This window comes from Gouania willdenowi, chromosome 9, assembly GCF_900634775.1.
Source record: "Gouania willdenowi chromosome 9, fGouWil2.1, whole genome shotgun sequence".
Lineage (NCBI taxonomy): Eukaryota > Metazoa > Chordata > Actinopteri > Blenniiformes > Gobiesocidae > Gouania > Gouania willdenowi.
In genome coordinates, this window is record NC_041052.1 from 21,282,320 (window position 1) to 21,306,793 (window position 24,474).

General features: G+C 39.4%; 1 protein-coding gene across 2 annotated transcripts; it reads right to left on the reverse strand.

The window, feature by feature from the left end:
* Positions 1 to 335: 335 nt before the first annotated feature.
* Positions 336 to 4,812, reverse strand: stc1 (stanniocalcin 1). Of its 2 annotated transcripts, none has more exons than XM_028458561.1 (4): positions 4,632 to 4,812; positions 2,965 to 3,107; positions 2,624 to 2,835; positions 336 to 998 (listed from the first exon to the last, which is right to left on the reverse strand). In XM_028458561.1, the coding sequence occupies exons 1-4, from the start codon at positions 4,810 to 4,812 to the stop codon at positions 698 to 700; spliced, it is 837 nt and encodes a 278-aa protein (XP_028314362.1). In that variant the 3' UTR covers positions 336 to 697. The 2 variants fall into 2 exon arrangements, with proteins under 2 accessions (XP_028314362.1, XP_028314363.1); XM_028458562.1 differs by having other exon boundaries at positions 2,965 to 3,104; positions 4,632 to 4,800.
* Between the last annotated feature and the right edge of the window lie 19,662 nt (positions 4,813 to 24,474).

Consider the following 24,474-nt stretch of genomic DNA (forward strand, 5'->3'; position numbering starts at 1 on the left):
CCTCTCAAAGGTTAGCAATAAGTTTCTCCAGACCTCACTCCATAGGAGCCCTCTCTGTAGAGGGCTAGCTATGGCTGTCTGATAGCTTACAGTACATGTATGTGTTGTGTTGGTGTCTGGATTGTTGCCATGAAACTCATGTGAGCATCTCAAGTTTTTTTCCTTAAAGACAAATTTGATACAATAATAACCTAAAAACAACCGATCGTATTTCAACTACATATTTTCTATCCACAGATAAATGTTAGATTATTCATATTTTTTAGTGCACTGGTTTGTGCTCTATGGATGTTTTTTCTACTCTTTTTTGTGCTGTCTTTTTTTTTCTCTCTCTCTTTTTTTTTTTTTTTTTTTTTTTTATTTTTGTTTGGCATCAAAAGATGTGTTAAAGATTCATCTCTGATGGAGGATGTGAGGAGGAGTGAACCGGACCGTGTTGCACAAATGCAACAACCACATGTTCGACACTAACTTTGAGCAAGCACGTTTGAAAACTGTCAACAAAAGAGGGATTTTTCTCGAGCCTAAAGTGTAGGATTTACAACATAACAACAATCAAACTGATATCAGCTCTACAGGCGGTCCGGCATTCCCTAGAGGTGCATAATTCTGTAGTTTCCAGTCTGGCAGGGGAATGAACAATATCACCCCCAGGGAATAGAGGAACTATTATGATGAGTTAAGGAGTGTGTGGAAGTTAGGAGATGTCACCAGCAGAGCGTTTTTTGCCAAAGTGACTGGCAGAGTCTCTGTTTCGCAGATTTGGCTGCATCGTATACATATGGGGACCCATGGACCAGCGCCAGCTCCCACGGCCCTGCATTCCAGTTGGGATGGCAGCAGCTGCAGCCACCGCGGTGGAAGGGCAGGGCTTGCTCTGCAGCAGCTGAATGAGCATGGTCATCTCTGGGGCCAGCCGGGACACCATACTGGTCCTAACGCGCTCCACCGTGTCCTCATCACAGTCCATCAGGCTCTGTAGCAGCTTACCATAAAACCTAGGACGACAAGCCAGAGCCACACTGTGAGTTACTAGGAACCTGAGTGATCAGCATGGTGATAAACCATAGCACTGGCCTCTAATCCTTCTGAAAGTGTTCTTACTCTGAGTTTGTAAAGCAACCTCTCATCAAAAGGTTGTTAAACACCTCTCATAGAAGACTGTTTGTATTGAATTATATGTCAGTGGTGGGTGTTGCAAAGTTTCAGGTTGCATATGTTGTTAAATTTCGTGATTCCACACATGGTTGCAATACAAACTGTTGTACTTGATGTGCTGCATTTATGTCTGTATTACTGCATGAATTTACATGAAAAAAAAGATCCAACCAATCACAAAAGGTGTCCTACAGCAGCGATTCTCCACTGGTGGGTCGAGACCCAAAAGTGGGTCGTGGACCTGTACTGGGTGGGCTTCCAACAGCTGGTCAAAACAAATAAATACTTACTGTTTGTCATGTTGGATTTGCCTTTTATTTTGAAAGAAACTTTTCTTTTGACAGGCATGCTGTGAACTGCATGTTGCACAGGGAAAGATATAGGTTTATGATTTTAAAAAAAGATCATATATGTGTTTTCAACAGCTATTTTTCAAAAACTTAATTTGGTTGGTTGAATTCTAAAAAAGAAAAAAAAAGAGTGGGTCGCGATTTAATGACCGTGACAAAATATGGGTCCCAGGGTGAGACCAGTTGAGAACCCTGTCCTAGAGGACCACAGTATTGGACCTAATGGATAGAAATTGGATCACATGCTGCTGTTTGAATAGCGCAGCTGTATAGGATAAGCAGATATAGATCATAAACGTTGAATGTAGTCAAATTAAATGTGTTTAACTCACTTCAATTAATGCTGATGTTTCATATTTCTAATATTAAAGGGTATCAGGAAATGCCTGCCAGCAGGTGGCAGCATGCACCCCTGGTTCAAAGAGGTCTCAATAATATTCATGCCAAAGTCAACCCAATGCTAGAAAGCTACAGGAAGAACTGATCAGGCTTTAATGGCCCTCGGAAATCAAAGAAATACACGTGCAAAGTCACTTAGCTTTACAACAGTGTTTCATATGTGAGGATTGGGAGAAAGACTGTGTGGAAGGGTCATCGTCCAGTCACATCCAAATAATAAACCAATGCAACAAAACAGATCACTGGTGGAAGGATCTATTGGTACAACAGTGTGTGTGTGTGTGTGTGTGTGTGTGTGTGTGTGTGTGTGTGTGTGTGTGTGTGTGTGTGTGCGTGTGTGTGTGTGTGTGTGTGTGTGTGTGTGTGTGTGTGTGTGTGTGTGTGTGTGTGTGTGGACCTGACTTGTGCTTCTCAAATTGCTTTTTTTGCATGAATGAACATTGTGATATTTGAGTTTGATTTCCTTCTCATTTTAGAAATGAGCGTTTAAAGCAGATCGTAACCAAACCTTGGAAATCTAATCCCACTGTCTTGTTGGCGATCTGTCTGAGCTAAAAGGGCATGTATTTTTGTCTTTGAAATTGGAGCTGTGTGCAATTTAAGTCAATGGATTTTCTCTTCACTTAGATTTAAGCACTCTCCTGTCCCTCTCAGGTTTGGCCTTCACCAACAGGCTCTTTTATTGAATATATTCAAAAAACAGAAAAGTATCTCACCTATTGGGGAAATGACTTGGTAGCTGTGCCACTTCTCCAATAGCGTCTGGATTGGCTCGAGCGACAGTGCAGATGTCCAGTTTGCTGTAACACTCCTCTTGGACTTCAGATATCATTCTTTGGAAGGTGGAGCAGCGGCGGATGGTTGGGAATGCCTTCGTCGTGATGCCATTGGCAATGCACTTAAGGCTCTCCTTCACAAATGCTTTACCCTGAAAGACACAGCAGGGTTGTTGTTGTAGCTTTTTGCACAATTGCAACATTTACAGCCATTATAATGAAAAACATATCACAAGCACCATGATATACGAGAGATAATTAAAGTTAAAAAAAAAGCCTACCTGAGTGTCAAATTTAGCAGCACTGTACAGAAAGGACTTGCAGATGTCATGCAAGCCATCTGTGTCACAAGTTGAGTTTTCCAGGCAGGCAAAAGCTCCACAGCCGACTTGGAGGGCGCTGTTAAGACAGCGTGCCACATCTGCTGTGGGCACAGAAGAACGAACCATCAGCGGGGGAGCCAACAGAGGCCACTACTCTGGGAATCACTGCACACTCACTGAGCTCATTACACAAGGGCTGCCTGGGGTTTCTGAGGGGTAAAAAAAAATAGCTGCCAACAGATATTTTACACTTTAGTGGTTCAGAAAACACTCCCAGTCAATCAGGACAAAGGGTGATTTGACGGAAGAATGGAAAGCTTACAGCTCTGATCATCTCAGACTTTGTTTGGCACTAGTGCACATCTCTGTTGACAGAGACTGACGTTTCACTGTGTGGCTTCTTCTCAGCTGCACTTAGTGGCAACAGCACCTATATATACCAAATACCAAAGAGTTTCCTGAAAATCGTTGGCATTCCTATTCACATCTTGTGCATGTGCATCTCTTCCATACATTGATGCAAAAAAAAAAATATATATATATATATATATATATAATCACAAGAATTTGCCTTAAATAATGTTCAAGGCATCCGAGTCCATCTCAGATATGAAATACAGAAATAAAAATGAACGTTAGCCTATATAATATAGATAGATAGATAGAATCCAGGCACACACAATGAATACACCATAAGTCTATGGCTGTGAACTCTGATTTTTCCATCTCCTGACACAAAGACACATATTTTAATATTCATATAAACACCACATCTAAGGATCCTGCTTAGGGTTGATAGTCTACAGTTGTTACACAAACATGATCAGTTCATTGCATCCAAATAAATAGGTCTCCTTGCTTTTTTTTTAATCTGATGCGTTCCTTTTTTTTTTTAAATTTTTTTGGTAATAGCCAATAAAAAATGTCACAGACAGCCTAGCCTTTGAATCAGGGGCCTCATATTGACCTGCACAGTCATATTGAGTCAGCCTGACATCAGGGACAAGATATGGCTACCAACATACAGAGTGACCTGCAAATCTTACAATGATGAGGCAAAAAAAAAAAAAACCCACAGCATGTCTTTTCAGTACAAAGCTGCATCTTTGTGTTGTGCAAGAAAAAAAGTCATTGTTTGAAATATATTAGGGTTTAGATTTTTACAGAGGGAATAATGTGAGATATGTGAGGTTAGTGAGTCATGTGGATGGATGGATGGATGATGGATGGATGATGGATGGATGGATGGATAGCCATAAAGAAGCAGCACATATTACCACATATTTCTACTTGTATTCCCCTCATTCAAACACTGTTTCCATGCTTGAAGTCCTGCGCAGCGCAGAGATGGACAGCAGGACACCTATGCAGCAGCCAAAGCTGTGATGGAAGAGACTGAGGCTGACAGCCTGCGCTCTCAGCTCCGTGCATGCTCATCTGTTGCCGGCAGGACACCGGCATTCTTCCCACAACCCCCCCTCCCGTGAACCAACGCACTCGTTTGCACAGAAAAAGAAAAAGGCAGCAGAGGCTAACACAGTGCGACTATAATGTCCATTTAATGTGGGGGGGGAAAGGATGCAGATTGCGTTGAAATGAAGACCATCAGCAGCAGTGGTACTTACCAGGGCTGTTGGCAGTGAATCGGGCTCTCCTGGGCGAATAGGACTCGTTCTGATCCAGTTCGTATGCAGATGCATTGAGCACCATCAGGAGGAAAAGTCCGGTCCTCAGAGGCATCGTCCTCTCAACACAGATGGTACAAGTGACTGGAAACAGACGCCCCCTGCTTTGTGTGTGACTCATATGTGGAAGGACCGCTTCAGAAAAGAAAAGAAAAAAAAAAAAAAGAAAGAAAAAAGAAAAGAAAAGAAAAAAGAAAAAGAAAAAAAAAAAAGCTTGTGCAGCGCAACAAAAGCAGGATAAATGTGCAGCTACACTCGGTTCTCCGTCCCCTGGACTCGCATGACAGATATAGCACCGATGTCAAGTGTGCACGCGTTTATATGGGAGCGCTGAATATTACGAGTTCAGTGGGTGAGCCAATCAGAAGACAGGATTCAGGTCCGGTCCTGCTCTCTCACTTCTAATTGATAAAAATGACCAAAGCGCTCAGCCAATCACAGAGCTCTGCGTCCATCCTTTGGATTTAGGAGGTGTTTGGTCAGGTGATCATTTCTCCTGCTTATTTTCATCTGTATTTGCTATTGTTGTGATAAACTTCATCGATGAACCTAAAAATAATGATTTTAATATTCCTGAAGTAAACTGCTGTGGATTGACCCATGATAAGGATTCACCTATAGCGTCACATATTTGAAAAGTTCACGTATTTTACACCAGGGGTCACCAACATGGTGCCCGCGGGCACCAGGTAGCCCGCATAGACCATGTGAGGTGGCCCCAGAATTTACTTTCCAGGATTCAAACTCATAAAGATAATATATGACAGATGTAGTTAGTACTTGTAAAATGTAATACTGCTGCACGTGATAAAGTATTAGTATTACTACAGATGAAAAATAGCCTCCTTGGCTAATTCTGGCTTTTTTTTTTTACTCATGTTTAATCATGTGTTTGATTAAATTGCACTGTCCCCTATTTAAATAAACAAAAAAACGAAAAAAATTACAATCTTTAAATCTTTATTTTCACTGAAACAGTGTGACAAATGTTTTAAGTGTTGCAGATTTTCTGTATGGTCAGTGGTATGTTATATATATGATATATGCCTTTTTCGGCATGTAAAAAAAAAAAAAAAAAAAAAAATGTAAAAAAAAAAAAAAGTGAATGTAACCATGTCGGAAATAAACTGAATAAATAAATAAAATGAAAATAAATAAATATGTATAAAATCCATTTTTAAAAACACAAGATTTAGTAAAATATAGCATAATTGTTCCATTTTACAAATGTTATGTGATAGTTAAACGTTGTTTGTTAGTAGCTAGTAAAATAGGAAGAGGATCATTTTCAATGAAATCTAATGAAAATTGAAACAATTGCATAGCCTTCTTTAATTATTATCTTACCGTCTAATTAAAGTGAAACTGTGAACATTAACTATTTAAGAAGTGGTTTTCTAACTGGTAGCCTTTTGGACTTTACAGCACCCCATGGCCGCGAGGCATGGGTGCTTACCGTCGGCATGTGAATTGTTTGGAGGCCTTCAGATACCTTCAGAGAATCATTTGCCTGCCATGGTGACACAAAGTACCTCACACAGCCCGCCGGCGAGCCGGTCTTCTATCAGCCAAGTCTATCCTTCATCGTTGCCAGCTGCGCTGGGTCGGCCATGTCATCCAGATGCCTGCCAACCGCCTTCATCAACGAGTCCTCTACGGAGAGCTCAGGGAGGGCAAGAGAAGCGCTGGTGGACAGAAAAGGCGCCCAAGAACCCTAAAATTCTGCGACTCTGATTGACCATTAATTTAGTAATCTGCCATGGCAATTGCACACAAATGACTATTTTTCTGCACTGCTGGGGCGTTCTGAAAAGCGCCCCTCATGACATAAATGATTAATTTCTGTGCAGAAATTCATTTGTCAATGAATGTCACTAGGTGGGAATTGTAGTTTATATAGTTCATATTGCATGTAGGAAAACGCTAGTAGGTAAAATTGACATTTATAACTGAATTTGTAAAAATGTATTTTACATTTTTGCCCCTCTCATATGGAAGGGCGGCGCCCCAGTGCCCCCAATGGGCCGGCCGCCATTGTTAATGAACTATAATCATCATCAATATCTCATACCAGTATAAATATTTTCATGCTGAGTTTTTAACTGACTTGCTTTTTGGCCTAATTAACAACAACCTGCTCATGAGAGCCATGCTGAGGGAAACATCAGACGTACAGTCATGGTTCAGCAAGAAGGCACAAATAAGCATCTAAATTGCATAAAAAGCATTTAAACTGAGATAAAACTAAATTAGATAACTTTTTTTAAATAAGGGGGTCAATGGTACAGCCTGCCGGCTAAAAAGTTGACAGACAAATGTGTTTTTGCACAAAAATCCAATAATATGTAATACAGGGCAACATCTGCAATTTTGTTGATGGACGTTCTCCAATCTTTGTCCCTTTGTGTCATCGTGCGTGTCAGATTGGTCATTCTTAAGACCTAATTTTATCAACAGTATTTAATATATATAAAATAATTGATCATTTCATAAGGCTTCACCCAATGCAAACAAAAAAACAAAAAAAAACAACCTTCTCTTTATTGAGAGACTTCAACATTAGACTGATTTACCAGTATACTGGGATGATAGCGATGGTATTGTGTCAAAGTAACAGCATTTCTCTCAATGTAATGTGTTACTTTTTCCTGCAAAAACCAATTCTTGGCAAAAAAAAATATCCTAAAAAGGTAAGCATCTAAAATATGCTGAAATTAGAATGATATCTGAGGAATTTAGAGGCCAAATCAAGAATTCCAACCATTCCCAGACATTGTTTCATGAAACTATTTCCTCCACACTGTCAGCTCTTTATCTTCCTTTCATGATTCATCACCCCATCTTTTTAAATGTTATTAAATTATATCCCTTGCCCAGTTTCCTGCTTATTTCACATCAATGTTCACATTCTATATTTACCATAGCAAAGACATACATTTTTTTTATTTTATGTCAACACACAGCTGACTGGTGTAGCAAATAGGGAAATGTACCAGATGTGTTCCTGGAATAAGACGTTGCAGTTGCGACTGATTATTTTCATCCATCTAAATTTACAGAGAGGTTGGTTCAGCGTGCTTTAACTTCCACACTCACTTGCTGACATGCAGAAGTTGATGTGTTACAGTCCTATAAGCTATCATTTATCACTGAGACTTCACGCCTCCTCACCCACTGCCAGGTTCAACAGAGAGCAGAGAAGCTCAATACATGTGCTGATAATAAACACAGAGACAGTATACTTACCTTCCTCAGCCTTGATAACGTTCAGGTACAGGTTGTCTCCATTTGCTTGTGTTTTTTGTATTTAAAGCAATAAATACAGTGGTTCTCAACTTTTTCAGCCCATGACCCCCAAAATAAAGGTGCCAGAGACCGGGGACCCCCATTGGTGGTTGAATAAAGTCAGCAAAATGATGGTCCATTGTTCTATGAATCGGGGATAACCACATTTATTTATTTATCTGAATAATAGTCACTGTTATCCAGGAAGTTTAGTATTATTTGCGCAATAGTAAATATTCATCTTACATATTTAAATCCTTGTTTTAATCATAAATAAAATGGGTTAAAAGTGACCAAAAATGGTTGAAAAGGTGGTGAAATGGGATTTTAAAAACCACAGAAACTGGTTAAAAGTTGTAAATTATAGTGGGCAAAAACAAACAAAAAAGTGGTAAAAAAAAGGGTTAAAAGTGTCAAAAGTGTTTAAACGGGGAATAATGGGCATGCCAAATGAATATAGTGAAATTGGCAAAAATTAGAATGAAATATGGTAAAAAGAGGTTAAAACTGACAATAATGGATCAACATATTGGACATTAGGTGGAGAAAGTGCCAAAAATAAGTGGAAAAATGAGCAGAAAAGGCATTGAAATTTGATGGAGAAGTAGCAGAAAGGAGAGTAATGTAGCAAGAATTGATTAGAAGGAGCAAAAATATGGCAAAAAAGTGAGAAAAATAGGTTAAACTATGGCAAGTTTGGTGGAGATGCAGAAAAAGGGTAAAAATAAGCAAAAATAGGCTTAAATTCAGTTTCTTCTTAAATTTAGTTTCTTGAAGGCATCTGGCGACCCCCTCCAAGTGTCTCGCGATCCCAAAGGTTGAGAATCCCTGCTCAAATATACCACATATTTTCTTGGCTTCTTCTATTAAGTGACATAACTGCCTTTTCTGCTCATCACCTCATTTCTTCTTGTTGTGTTGCAAGGCATTGGATGTGATGTCACAATATTCACATCTTATCTCTTATGGAGAGCCAAAGCATGCAGTTCTAAGACATTATCACTTTAATGCCTCATTACACGACACTATCAACTGCAACAATTTGTCGAATCCATGCTGGTCCTGAGGGTACATACGGTAAGTGCCTGACAAATCTGAGGTTTGTCTCTCAGTTGATTTAATCAATGAAGGATTTGGCTTTGATGGTGACTCTAGGACTTTAAATGTAGCTCTGAAGTCATTGCAAGATGACGCATTTGCTTGATTCTAATACAGTACATTTGTTGATTCAAAATAGTCTGTTGAGAGCTGCCTTCGTACTTACAGTATGTGTCGGCACTCCATAGAAGCTTACTGGAAACCACAATGTGAATAAATAAATGCGCCCCATGAATAATCTGCTGCTCTTGTTTATGTTTTTTTGAGTCACGTCAAGAGAAGTGGGGGTTTTAGTGGGTGGGCATCAGCTGAAATCAAAGACGTATCCTAAGAGTTTATTCAAGAGCATGGAAATCAGTCCGTGTTAGCACATCACAGCACTGACTTGAGTCCTGGAGTCAAGCCAAACACATCCCAGAAGTCAACCTCCGTCCTCTGAAGGAGGGAAAGATAATAAATTCCTTTGTCAGGTAGAATAAGGTGATTCACCTTGTTTGCAGAAACATGCCAGACAACATTGTGCATTGTTGGAGCTCAGAAAGGTTAGAATAATCATTAGCTAAAACATCTACTGAGGGGAAGTCACTTTGAATCTAAGTTACATTTTGTGCTAAGGTTACTAGTTTTTGTCAAACGGTAACTTTTCTAGTAATTGTAGGATTTTAAAGTTGCTACTTTAATTCAAATATATCAAATTTGTGTAGTCATTACAAGACAACGCTAAACATCTCTAAATCAGGGCTGCAGTAATTACTTATTCAGTATTTAATTATTTTTGAATACATATTCTGTCACATGATTGACCAATCTGATGGAAAACAACTATTTTAATGGAGTCATTTAATCCTCAGAAAGTTGAAATACATTAGTTAATGCTGCTGGCGACAATCCCTAACATTTTTAAAACTTATTTTTAAACCAAAGTTGAGTCTTACACTATTGATTCCAGTGTGCCCACCAAAAACACTGCCATTTTTTTGTTTTTTTTCATGAGTTGAAGGTTGTATCAAAACATGTTGATTTTGCAGCTTAAATTCCCACGGAAAGCCAACTCAAATACGGACAAAATTTAACGTCTCGCAGAGTGTCGTAGACAAACCAGAGCTAAAATGCCGTCAAGCGAATCACTGTCTTCCTTGTCTGGCAAAGAAACTAAAGAAATGATGGTAAGAATGATGTAAAAACAATTCTTTAATTTCAGCAATGTAACTTACGAACATTCCATGTGATTCCAAATCCCACAATGCAATGCATGAAACTTTGCAAAAGTTCAAGTCAGCAAACCTATGGTCTGGAGTCTTCTGAGTGGAAATTTCAATCTTTGACATTTGTTTGTGAGTAAATTTTCATATATTTGAGAAGAAATAACTTCGATTTATTGATCTACATATGAGGCCAACACTAATGTCTTAGGCCCTATTTACATGACGTTTTGCTTCTGTTTCTGTTTTTGTTTCCAAAACGTTTCACATTCACAAGCCAACGTATTCAAAACGATCTCTGTTTACATGCGACCGCTGAAAGCATAAAAAACGATGTAGTAAACATGCCAGGCCAATAGATGGCGGTATGATTTTGCAATGAACCAAAATAAGCAAACACGTATAGTGTTTGCACGCATCACCCTTCGGATTTAAAAAGTGTTGATTTACTTCACCATCACTTGGATCAGCGGAGCCGACAATCACCGTGCTGCACTCTTACTGAGAGATATAAGCCAGAACGCGTCGCAATGGAACACGGACCGAATTGACTTTGTAAGTCCCATTAAAGCAAACATCTCAGACTTTGCAGCTGCAGTGTGCGTCCCCGTGATACAAAAAGTTTTGTTTCGCTGTTTACGTGGACACGGAGGGGGTAGCATTTTCAAAAACGTCCACTCTGGAGCCCATTTTTAAAAAGTTACGTTTTCAAGCACCAAAACTCCGTTGCCATGTAAATGCGCTGCCAAAAGGCATCAAAACTTGTGCGTTTTCACTAAAAAACATTTTCGTGTAAACATTTCGTGGCTTTTATCTGTTATTTAGAACAATTGTTAGGGATCATCCCCAGCAGCTTTAAACTGTATGCTTTAAACAGTGGTTGATTCTGCTGACTATTAGGCTGGATGTATCAGGTGTTAATGCTGTGCCACTCTTGTTATTAACAGTAGTCGTAAACGGTTTGGACACTAGAAGCTGATGTTGACAAGACTTGAGACACACGATCTCTTGTGTATTTGTTTATCTGAATGATACTGAGTAACTACTCCTAACCAACCACAGCCATCTTTTCTATGCTTTCCCATTCAACGCATGCAGCTTTATCTCTGTATTTATAAAATAAGTACTAATAAAGTACTAATAGAATAAAATAATTAAAGTAATATCAACTCAATGATGTCAAATGTAATGCGGTGATGTCACAAAATACCAATTTGATTTGTACATGACCTTTTCTTAATCACAAATAACTCAAATACAAATAGAAACCCCCTAAAAGCTAATACATGTGTAAAAGGGGATTAAAAAATCTCACTTGGACGTTGGTAATTAGACAATCTTTACAACTATCAGAAACTTTGGACACCAATGAACATCCTCTGTTTTACACTATTAATTGATATTTAACCACCCAGGTACAAGCTCTTTAAATCTTCATTTCAATATTCAAATGTTTCATCTTGCACCTAAAGATTTGATTCCTTTCTCAGCTTTTGTTCCAGCCTTGGGTCGAACTTCGATATCGGCTCTTCCTATCATTGTGAAGCAGAATTCACCAAGCGTTGGATTGTTCACCCACTAATAGGCAACGTGAGCTGGGATTAGACCGTTGTGAGACAGGTTAGTTTTACCCTACTGACTGGTGTTGTTGCAATAGTAAGTAACCAGGTAACAAAAATGTTGGCAAAGTAGTGCTTGAGGAACCACAGTTGTCTCATTGTCTGAGCTGAAGAATAAGACTTTTATGACCCTGTGACCTCCTCTGGTTTTATTTGGATGTGATGCTTTGAACATCCTCTTTAACGTTTCTTTTCTTATTGTTTCGGTAATATAATCACAGGCAAAATGCACGCACACTAGTTTCTTCACCTCATTCAATAATTTAGGTTAAAACATTGTTCATGTTTCTGTGCTTGTTTCACAAAAGCCAACATCACTGCGTCACTGGGGCTCCCCTGTAATGGGAAAGAGTAGAGGAGAGTACCGTTCAAGTTCCGCATGGTGGAAGATTATCATAACACTGTGCACTCTGCTATGAGCCCTGATCTAGAACAGTGAATAATGAAGATCAGATTTAGAGTTTTAAAGCATTTTTCAGTGATCCGTTCCTTGTGTCAGACTCAAGTCCTCAATTCTCTGTGGAATATTTATTGCTTTTAATCAGTTTTGTGCGTAGACATCTGGAATCAAAGATGCCCAAGTATCAGTGTCTAAAATCAATGTACCTTGTTGAATAAAGAAAAATAACCACTTTACTGGTTCAATGGTCAAACTCTTCAAGATAAACTGCATTTTGGATCGTATTTCCTACTGTTTGTCACATTCTCCTGTCTTACTACAGTTTCACATTTGTTGTGCTGTTTAAAGAATTGTAACGTCTGCAGCACCTGCGCCGTCAGAATAAGCCTGTCTGTACTGCATGCAGCAGTAACTACCTAAGTTGTGTTCCCTGCACTCAGCCATCTGGTTCCAGTTCAGATCCATCTGGATCTGACTCCAGCCAAGGCATCTCAGGAATACGTTATGGAGGAGTGCCCACATCCGTTCACACAGACAAATGTCTTCAATTACTCTTTTTTAAATGTCTCTAAAACCCACGTGATTGAGGGCTTTGTTGAGGCTACATCAGCGGTAAACATCACACAAAGACAGCTGATTTAAAGTGACATGGATAACCAGTTCTTGGGACAGTGACTGGGTTACACAGCAATGACTCTCAGGGGCTTGTTGCTGCTCTGCTCTGAAGGCCAAAGCGTAACCACTGTCTCCAGGATCACAACCAAGACTTATTTGGTCAAATCTGCAACCATCCTTTGAGCTCTCATCAAGAAACTAAAGTGATGGGAAGCACCAAGAAACGCTCCACTTTAGAAAAACTGACAGGATCTTACAATTTTTTCAAAGAAGGTTCAAAATGTCTGGTAAACCAGAGGTTTAATGCGCCAGGAAGTGTTTGAATATCATAATCTACAAAAGTTCAGTAATGATTACATTTCTCAGTGCATGGAAACATTAGTAACAAATTATGATCAAATTGAAGAATTCTGCAACTTTTAAGCATCCAGAACGTGCTTTCTAACAAGACAAGGACGAGTAACAGTATTAGTTAAAAATGCAATACAAGTTTTTTTGTTGGCTTAGGTGAGGCAACTGGACTTGAGGACTTTTACCTCTTATTCACATGGCTGTTTCATTTCTGAAATGGAATGTCATCATCAACATGACCTGGATGACCAAGAACCTTCACAGAGGTGCAGTCAAAAGTAAAACAAGGCCCAGAATCATATACTAAAATGTTCAAAAGGACATGGTAGGGGTATAAAAAGTCAAATAAAAATGTAAAAAGTGCACTCAAAGAGCACAAACCTAATTTTCTCTTTGCCAGGTATTAGCAGTTATCTGGATCAGTGATCATGAGCATGGTAAAATGACCATTCACACTTTAAAGGCTTGGAAGACATTTCTATCCCCATTATATGACAATAGTATAGGTCCCACTCCGAATGCATGGGCACCTCCATTTAAAAAAAAAAAACGTAATGAAATGCGTAGTCTAGATCCGATCCAGATGAAAGTTGGTGGGGTAATTGAGGAACCAACCCGACATAACTATTCTAATATTCCAATGTTCCAAAATGAGTGCAGCGTGGGGGTGGGCTATCCAGTGATTGGCTCTGGTGCGTACGTGGCTACGGTGTTCAGTGATTCGCCAATAAATTATTTCTAACTGATGACATCATCATTTTATAAATGCTTTACAAATTCCGTGTGCATCTAAATTGACTGTTGTGGATTAATGACACTAAACAAGTCCAGACCGAGTCTGTTCTGGTCTGAGGAGATCCGGATCCACGAGGACAACAAACTGGAATCGGAATAGATGGGGTTCAACTCCCTATAGTGTCCTTGCTAAAAGCCAAAATATATGAAAACACTCACATTTCACAACCACCTTCAAACACAACCTCATTTTGGCCATCCATGAAAAAGCTACTTAACCTCCCACTTTTCTATAGCAATACATACTTCCTACGGGCACTGCACTAGTAAGTTACAATAGAACACGATTCATCTGAAACTTCCATTTGTGGGGATGGAGATGTTGTGATACGCCCCTGTTTTTGATGCGCCTTTCTCAACCTCAGATCTAATTTGTATGTTTTTTTGTTCGAACCAACCCATCACATTCATGATAGTCCAGAATTAATGAGCTGCACCTTTACACAGCAACCGAGTCCTGTGCAACTTTTTAATGACGACTTGAAGCTTTTCTTGAAGACGTTTCATCTCACATCCAAGAGACTTCTTCGGTTCTAAAACCTGGGATTTATATTGTGGATTTGATTGGCCTGAAATTAAACTATGGTGTATGAGCATACTAAAGGACATCAGTTGAATTAGAATGAATCTTGAATTACAGGTGAAACGTATACAAGCTGTGCATTAAAATGCTAACAGAATCAACATGACCTGGATAACTTGGATCCTTAATTCACAAACATGAATTTGCCTCTGCATTAGTGTAATTATTACTCAAATATTTGTTGTGCATTTATTTTATACAGGATGTTTACATTCAATATTGCTTTTAAAGATACTGTAGAGTTGCATCCAGTTGCATTTTCTTGTCCTAACCAATCCTGTTTAAGCAGAGTGACGCATGTAACTGAGTCTATTTTAAATTGCAATCAACAGCACATTTTAATGACTTCTCTGTGTAAGTCAGTGGAGTGAAGACTTTCCTTGGGAGCCTGGAGGCGTGCATTAATGCAGCTACAGCATTTCACTGGTCAGTTTGATGAGCTCTGTACCATTTATACATTGTCACAAACAGTGACACCTAATCCAAAATAAAAAACTGCCCGTTATTCCAATTTGCATGTTAACACCATCGCTGATTTAATCTGTCATAGCTGCATAGGTACTGTCTCCCTATCTATTGTAACTTCTCCATCGTATAGTGCATCATGCATAGTGCTGCTGCAGTTCCCAGCATTGTATTCAGATGTTTATGACCTCCTTCAGACTGCTTCATAACTGTGGTCTTCTCATTAACTTCCTGTAATGAGCAGTCAGGTGAGGCACAGCCTGCCTGTGGCAATCAGGCAAAAATTCAATTACAATGCTGATGTTTGTTGATTTCTGTTACCTCATTATTCGTTGCAACTTGATGGCTTTAACTGTTCCTCATAGTGTGAGATGACTCAACATTTCCATGTTCGTGGCAAGCAGTGGCTCCAACAGACATTCAGCCATGCATACAAGCTTTAACTGAGGGAGGGGGGAAATGTGACCTTTTCCAAACAGGGCAGACAGACCTGTTCTGCCTTTCACTACACTCAACAGCAGAATCACATGTGGTTTCATGTGCAATTATTATTAAAGCATGAACCAACTGCCGATTTACAGCAAATTCAGCTTTGCTTCTTATTTGGTGAGTGTGTCCCAGAGCGCACAAGCACCCTTTTGTGTGTCTCTTGTTGGGAATGAGACCTGGGTTACTGGGTTACATCCCAAATTCACCTAAGAATTAATGAGAGAAGCAGGCTGGGTCAGGCTCAGCAATGGGTTCCTCATGTACAAAAAATGCTAAACTTTTTATTCTCATTGAGAGAGCACAGCTGGGTATGGTCACATTAAAAAAATAAAAACATTTAGTTCTGTCTGTTGCCCAAATGTTGCATTTTGATCTTTCAATGTTGGCTATTCCAATCATTATAGAGCAATAATTGGTATTGGATTATAATAATAAACTTTGAATTGTTCACCCACTTAAAGGGAGTGTAGGCTGGCATGAAAGAGTCATATACTGATGATGGGTTGTTATAAAAGTTAAAGCAGCTGGACAAGATTTTTTATTTAATCAGATAAATTCATAGTCTGGGCCTTGGATTTGCTTGGAAAAAAAAAAGGAAAAGGTTGAAATTGCCTCTCTAAAGTTTGTTTTCATTGGATTGCATTGTGTGATGTGGAGTCCCGTCGAAGGATACATAGAAGCTTATTTACTTCATTCTTACCATGATTTCTTCTGTTTCTTCACCAGAAAAGGAGGACAGTGATTTGTTTGACACTATTTTTTATTCTAGATTGTTCCAGATATTCCTTGTGATATTGGAATGAAGTAAAAGCACTTCTCTCCATCCGTCTCCACAACTCTCTTCCCACAATTGTGCAAAACTTGCCATACAATGTCAGTAAAATGTGGAGCTCAAAACAAACTTTCGAGAAGCAGTTGCAACCTTTTACATCTTTTTTGTCGAGCAAATAATCTTTGTTGTGTATTGTCTAATAAATCTTTTGGTTATCAAATATATATATATATATATATATATATATATATATTTGATACATATATATATATCGGTGGCGGGATGCGCTGGGTGCTCGGCTCCTAGGGGCTTTCTCGGATGTTTGTGTGGGGGCGGTGGCTGCTTCTCGGCCTGGGATCTCGGGGACATCTGGGGGGCTGCTCTGCCGTGGGGGGGTGGCCTGGGGCTCCTTGGCCCCCACTCTTTCTTTCTGCTGGCCTGGCTGCATCTGCGGGCCCGGGGCGGCTCCTGGGTTTGCGGTAGTGGTTTTTGCACATACACTGGTCTACAATGCACTTGGGATGTGGGATAAAACTCGTATTGGGCTTAACTTTAGACACGTTGATCCCAAATACCTGTTTTAGGTATTACCACTCACTCCTTCCCTCTCCCCACAGCCACCACCATTATACCTCAGCTTCACACTTGTCACCAGACTGGCTTGATTACACAACATAATAAGCACAATATGTTTTACTTCACATCTCACTCTCACTGTAAAAAAATCTATTCTTCCCCACCCTTTCTATTTCCTGCCTTGAGTCTCTCCCCCCTGCTCAAAATAAATAAATAAACTAAATTTAAAAATTATTCATGAAGTCTACACCACACCTGTCAAGTATCCCGTTTTGGCCGGGAAACTCCCTTATTTTACCCCTCTTTCCCCATCTTCCCGTATTAGTATTTTGCCGTAAATATCCCGTATTTTAATGTAATAATAATTAAAAGATGCCTTACTAAACTGAACGGCGTCACTAGCCTCACGAGAACTTCCACCTGAAATGGCCTGAGTGACAGTTTTCGCGAGATTAGTGCTGACAGTGGCAACAAACCCGGAAACAACTCAGAAAAGAGACGATGAATGAAGACGTTCTGGCCAAAAAAACAAAGAACTGGTGTAAACACACTGTAAAATGTGACAGAGTTTATCTTCCTAAAGAGCAGCAGGATGGGACACAGTTACATGTTCTGTTAGATTAATAACTGAGATTTTAACGTCTACCACAGCAGAAGGAACAACGTAAGTCAGCATCATGCAAATATACACTGATTTAAAAAGTGTTAAAGGATGTAAAGTCAGCAACATGTGTCTAATAAGTCATTAGTGATTACCAGAGAACCACATGAGTGAGCATGAGAAATTAAAATAAAATATTTAATGTTCAAGATGTATCGAGTTTTCTATTTTGGCGATATAGAAAACTATAATATTTCATATATATATATATATATATATATATATATATATATATATATATATATATATATAGGAAATATATATATATATATATAGGAAATATATATAATCTAAAGCATTGCCACAATACATGTCCCTGAGTCCCAAAGAGGTTTACACAATAAAAGCCTCTTAACTATTGAAATGAAGTGAGTGTAAATGCAAGTTTGTGATTTATCACTGCATGCTGGTTTTAATCATCTTGGAGTCTTCTTCAAATTACTGCCTGATTCCTAATAGTGGTGATATACGTATAGAACTCTGAAATGCTTCATCAGAAAACATTGACGTGGTCATTTGGTTTAAGCATAGCTTATGATAGGAACATAAACCAGATGCCAGGAAGTTTATAGTGCTGTTACTTTGTGGGAAGCTCCATCATTGCTTCTCTAAGCCAAATCTTTTTACATCAAGTGCATCTTTATGTTAAAAAACAGCACAATATCTTTTTTTGTAATAAAACTTCCATTAACATAATGTGTATTAATAACAGCAATTTTTTTGGTTGTTGGAAAATCACGTCATAAGGGCTTCTGACAGGTTACATGCCGTGACCACTAGGGTTGGGTAGGCACGTTGCAAATCGAGACCACCAATGACAATTTCATATGTTTCTGCTGGCAAGTGTTAATTCAATTCAAATGAAGTTTATTTGTATAAAGCAATTTACAACAAAGTCATCTCAATGCGCTTATCAAAATATAAAATTCATAATAAGAAAGAAAAAACCCAACAAGATCAACATGAACAAGCATTTAGCCATCTAACAAAATCAACATCGTAAAACACCATTAAAGAAACATAAACAATTATTTAATATAGCCTCCATACTCTCCCAACAAGATATATCTCATGACACGGCAGCGCATGTGTTGGAAACAGAAACACTGAGACAATGACAACAACAACTCGGAACAGCCACAGTGAGGCGCATCCACAAAGTCAATCCTTCCTTTTGTACCATTCACTGTAGAAAATATGAAACATGTTCTGACCTTACCTTTGCTGAAGCTCTGGTATCTCAGCTGTTGGTCTCCTATCTTTTAAAAGCTGTCATTTTTCCTCAAAAAAAAAGTTTCTCTATCATCTCTGGTGCTGTCATCCTGACTGTAGTGTTATCCCGCCCACTAGCTAGAGAACGTAGCAGCAGCGGTCACATGGCATCTATTCACTAATGTACTGTGAACTTACGTATAGCATTTAGCATAGCGCGGTTACGTCCAACGGCAGCTCACTACGCTGCCTTTGGACGTAAATGGTTGTCATCTTGGGGACCTGACTGCGCATGCGCAAACACGTAAAAACACGCAATGGGAACAGAGGCAGAGGAGCAACGTGCCTTTGGGAGGGGGCGTGGCCTCCCTCTGCCTTACAGCGGAATGAGACTGTGCAGCTGTTCCAGGAAATAGCGCTGTTTAGTAATTTGGGCTATGAAATGCACAAAATGCAGAAACTTTCAAACTTATAGGTAATGTAGGCTATTGGAAATGGAAAAATAAATAGTTTATAATAATATTATAATTAAAACAAATAATCAAAATATCAATTCACCCTTGGGTAGGCACTGCCTACCTTGCCTACCCTGACGGAACGTCACTGGTTACATAGTAATGGAAATCATCTAAGTCACACGGTATATGGTCTTTAAAAAAGGCAAAGTGTTTTCCAGACAGGCTGTTTACCCTCATTATCTAAATGCAAAGGCTGCTTTTTATCTGCAGGCAGTTATGAATACATGATTAAAGTGCAGCAGTGAAGGTTTTGGCTCTCCTTCCCCAAAGACCCTCAAGAATACTTTGTGTAGCCATATGTGGCCTTCATGAAAAACACATTAAATTCCAACAGGTTCGGGCTTTATGAACTCGCATTTTAATTGGGGTGATTTGATTGAGATTCTTGTAAGCAAGTTGGTGTGCAGAAACCTTTCTGTTGTGCTGCAGGTATTATTTATCTTCCTTTCAGTCACAAAATGACACATCAGGTTGTTTTTACTGTGCATTACTGAAAAGTTGATATTATCATGATCATCTATCAATTATTTATTATTAATCTATGTATAGGAATAAGATCAGTCATGAACAAAAAAAAGGCAAGATATTAAGATGTATACAGCTCTTTTGCCTTTAGTCAAGAATGAGTCATTTATATGTTGTTTTTAAAATCCTTTATTTATTGTCCAGAGACCAGCCTTTGATTCACTTCCTCAGCATTCATTTGCACATCTTTCTAATGGCAACCAATCACCTGACCGCTAATTTAGCTAGCAGTGACCGAGCCCGGCTCGAGCCCCTGTAGAATTTGGAAATTCAAACCAAACCCAGGGCCTGTGGGGTTCTGTCAGATTCTGGCAAAGATTTCCAGCTCAAATGCGGGATGTGTGTGTGTTAGCAGGCAGAAAAAGTCAGAAGATTGTGTTATTAAGAGAATTAGTTGTATTTTTAGCAAAGTAAATAAAGGCTCTTTTGCTTTTTATTCCAGCGAGTGGCTGGAAACAACACTGGTGCTCTGGACCGAGAACTGTAACTAAAGGACGGCTAATCACTGCCCGGTTATCATTTTTTTTAACATACTGCTTACTGGCCCTTTGATGCATATTTATGATGGTAACGATAGACATTAGACAGTGAAAGTAGAAAAAAACTTTACAAAATCAACCACAAACCATTTTGTCTGTGTTACAAAAATATTGGTTGTCCAGCTGGAGCACAAGGTACTCTTACGAACTTAAAGTCCGAGTAAAGCAGAAATAAATTTGTGTTATGAGTTTGTCACACCACAGTCATTAACCACTGAACCAAATTTGAAAGTTGAAAAAAAAATGCTAAATAAATAAAATTAGGTCTCAAAATCATGTTGAAACAAGCTTCACTCTGCTCTGAGACGCTGGGGGCGTGTCAGTTAGAAGCGCTGGAACCACGCCCACGCACGGGAAGAGCGCCGCCTCCGTGTATTAACCCAAACCCTATGGGAGAGAGCAGTGTGAAAGACCAAAAAACTTAGGAAAAATACAAAAATGTTTGGATTCGGGCCAAACATGTCAGCGGAAAGGTCTACTCCGCCCGAGTCCGAATATGTGCATCCCTCCCGGCTAGAGTCAGAACTGCGCCCACTAGATGCAAAAAAACAAAATCGTGGTGCAAAAAAAATGTTCAATTCATTGAAAATGTGACACAAGTGGACATGTTTTATTCTCCTGAGTCTGAATATGTGGTTTGCTTTTGGCCAGGGGCCGAATTGCACCATTGTTTGGTGTTTGGTAATATAGATCGATGTGAAAAACACATGCCGTGTAGTGTTTTGTGTGACACCAGGTACGTGGAGCGCATATGCCCTTTTTTGGGGGCATTTAGATGCAAGTAAGTTATCATAAAAGTGTGTTTGAATTATTGTGAGCCATATTGTGTGAATCAAATTGAAGTAGGTGTGTTTGAATGGTTTTAGTGGGTTAGGCTCAAAAAGAAGTCCAAGGTTCCAGAAATGCAGTCAAGTGTATTTATTTACAGTGAAAAAAAGTACAGCAGTATTTACAGTGCAGGCCTGAAGAAAAAATACAACACATCCAACTCGCAAAAAGAGGAAAATATGGAAACAAACTAAGACTCTGTTGTAGTTCTGTACAAACTTTGCACCACAACCAGACAATTCTGACACCAATCACCAACCCCTCATAAGGCCTCCAGCCTCCTCTTATATAGGACTGAGGGGAAGGTACCAATGCACATGTTCTAGGGTAAAATCAATTAACTCATCAAGACACAATTAAATACTGCAAAATGCATTAACATTTGCCAAACAACTTTAAATTAGTATTTGTAATATTTAAGGTAGTAAAATGTTCACATTTAATTGGAAAACCAGTTATTTGTGTTTGCTATTAAACGCCCCTCCAACTCTATAATGTGTGGTGCCTTCCAAGCCGCACACCACTATATAAACCAATGGCAGGCATCTATTCTGTTTGCCACTTCTGGGTTTAAGAAGCACAAGAAAGCACATGGAGCAATGGGTAACAAACACTTTTTTACACTACTATTAATACATTTGTTTCTGGGTTAAAACAAGTAATGGTGAGATGAAGCCTCATTGAGGCGTCGTACCACTTGAGCCAAATGGTTCGAGAAAAGGTTCATTTCTTGAAGCTTCATGTGCACATGAAACCACCAACTGGTCACGTTGATAATCACAGGGGTTTCTTCACCACATAAATTGTGATGCATTGGATTGTTTTTGTGTGTGTCTGTAGGGAAGTTTTGTGGCTCTTGTGAATGACTGAATTGCAAAATGTATGAATAATATGTTTCTCCACGTAAATAATCACAGGTATCTGTGTGTAAATTTTCACAAAAATGGTTGAAATAAGTATTGAAACCCACCCCCTGTGGTTCTCCAATATTTTTCCAGCCCTGTTCTTTAACCACTAGGCCACTAATCTCTTGTCATGTAATCTCTCGTTTCATGCATACATCTAAACACATGCTCTCTCATTACTCATAAATTTTACAACTTTCTCTCACTTTCAAATGTATCTAAACTTTCAAAACATTATCCAGAGTCTGGTGTTCAATCTATATAAACTCTGAACTAACCGCAACTCTAAATAAATAAATAAAAACTTACAGGTTTAAATCGTCAAACTCTGAACTCTGAACCGCTTCCTGAAACAATCATGTGGTACATCCGGCAGCGAAGCTTTGCTCGTCATCATTTTGGCTCCTCCCCCAAATGAAGCGAGCCTCGATGCGCGATTTGGTTGAAACGCCCTCTCCATTACTAGACACAAGCTTCGTAGCCTCGGCACATCCTCTATCATCACTAGTTAAAACCATATGCCTGTGTGTGTTTCTGACAAACTAAGCAGCTGTTCGCTAACCAGTTTAGAGGGCACAGGGTAGCACCATGACGAGGTGCTTGAGAAGAAAAATAAAACTTCTGTTTCATGTTTTTGTTTAATATAACGGATGCGCCACGGCACCGATCCGGTTTTGCAACGCTGTCCGGTAATCCCCACCGGTTGCATTTTGAGTGCGCCGGTTGGACGACTGTGACGTCAAGAGACAGAGGAGTTCTCATGATATTCATATAATCGCGCGAGAACGCAGTTATGTGTTATAAACGCAACAGAAACAGGTCAGTGTTCCTAACGAAGGCGTACAAGAAGGTTGGACTCTCTGGATTTGTCATAGCCATATTTTTTATCAACAGCCAACAGAGAAAAGATAAATCTGCACCAGTAAAACATGAACTAAATCAAAGTTGCTGCAGTTTACAGTGTAGTTACAGTATGAGAGGAAACAATATAGTGAATGTGATTTTGTTTTTTACACATTATGACATTTTGGTGATGTAGTTACTTGAAATATAATCTGAAGTGTTTTATTTTGAAAAGTAACTGGATATTCTATTGCAGAGTACATGCTTACCTTCTTGTTTAGCTTCATTTGCTCTGTGTTGATTGATGCATCGTGCTCAGGTGTCCGCCAGAAATAGAAGCCCTGCGTATATCTGGCGGAGGGCACCGGACTAGCGCAGCGGAAACGTATCCAGTGGAAACCCCAGGTAAGCGCCACTACGCGCACTGATAAATGTTGCAGTGCATCTAAAAAACCCCATGCAATGAGGATTGGGTCAGTCAAGCTCATAACATAACTCACACAATCCATATAGCGTGTTTGCTAATGATGAATATGCAATGTGGGCGGATTAGCTGTGGGCCGCAAAATATTTGGAGTAGAAAAACGTTAATACATTGATGTAGCATGCACAATCAGATTTATCAAACCTGGAACTGTTTGCCTGCCCTAGTTTAGAGTTTAGGCAGAGATGGCTGAACTTCTATTGTCAGAAATGTGAAGACGTATATTCCTTTCAAAATAAAAGCAGCAGTTTTTGCGACCCAATTTTGGTTTCTTATCTCTAAGTTGCCAATCTCTCCATTTGTTTTTGGATTGTAATATTGTTGGCAGTTACAAATAACATATTAAACATTTTTTATGCAATTTTTAAAATTTTATATTGTTTTATTGCCATCTTACATAGATTTGCAGCACACAAATGTAGTGATATAGAATGCAGTCCTGAGCCATATTTTTAAGTCAAATTGGCAGCACAACAAAATGCAAAACGTTTTGTAAAAATTCACAGCCCAAAGATGTAATGGCAGATGCCTTAAGCATGTAAGCGCTGCAGCGGCTGATGAAGAAAGCTGTGGGATCAGTAATAAAAGTGCTGTGCATCCTCAATGAAATATCAACTGCACGTCCACCAGAGCCTCGGCGGTGTGAGTAAACGCAGATGGGAGACATGCCCAGCAGTGGAAAACAGGGAGTAAACTAGCTTAATGAGTGCATGATGGCACAGTGAGATCCGGTCCAAGCTCTCAGCGAGAATCCCCCAGGTGAGGATGATGGGCTGGTGCGCGTGCTGGGTGCTGGAAGCCTGCCTGGATCCTAAACCTGTGGGCTCATAGCCGTGGGCTGCTTCACCACACAGACCCACCTGGGAATGGACGCACAGCTGATTTATCCGGTTACCTCTCAGGCCCCTGAGCACCATATCAAGCAGATTATTTCAGGAATAACAGCTGGCCAGCTTCAACTTTTGAATTTTATCTGCAGCATCAAGATGGACAAAATGTTCTGCACAGTGTGGAGGTG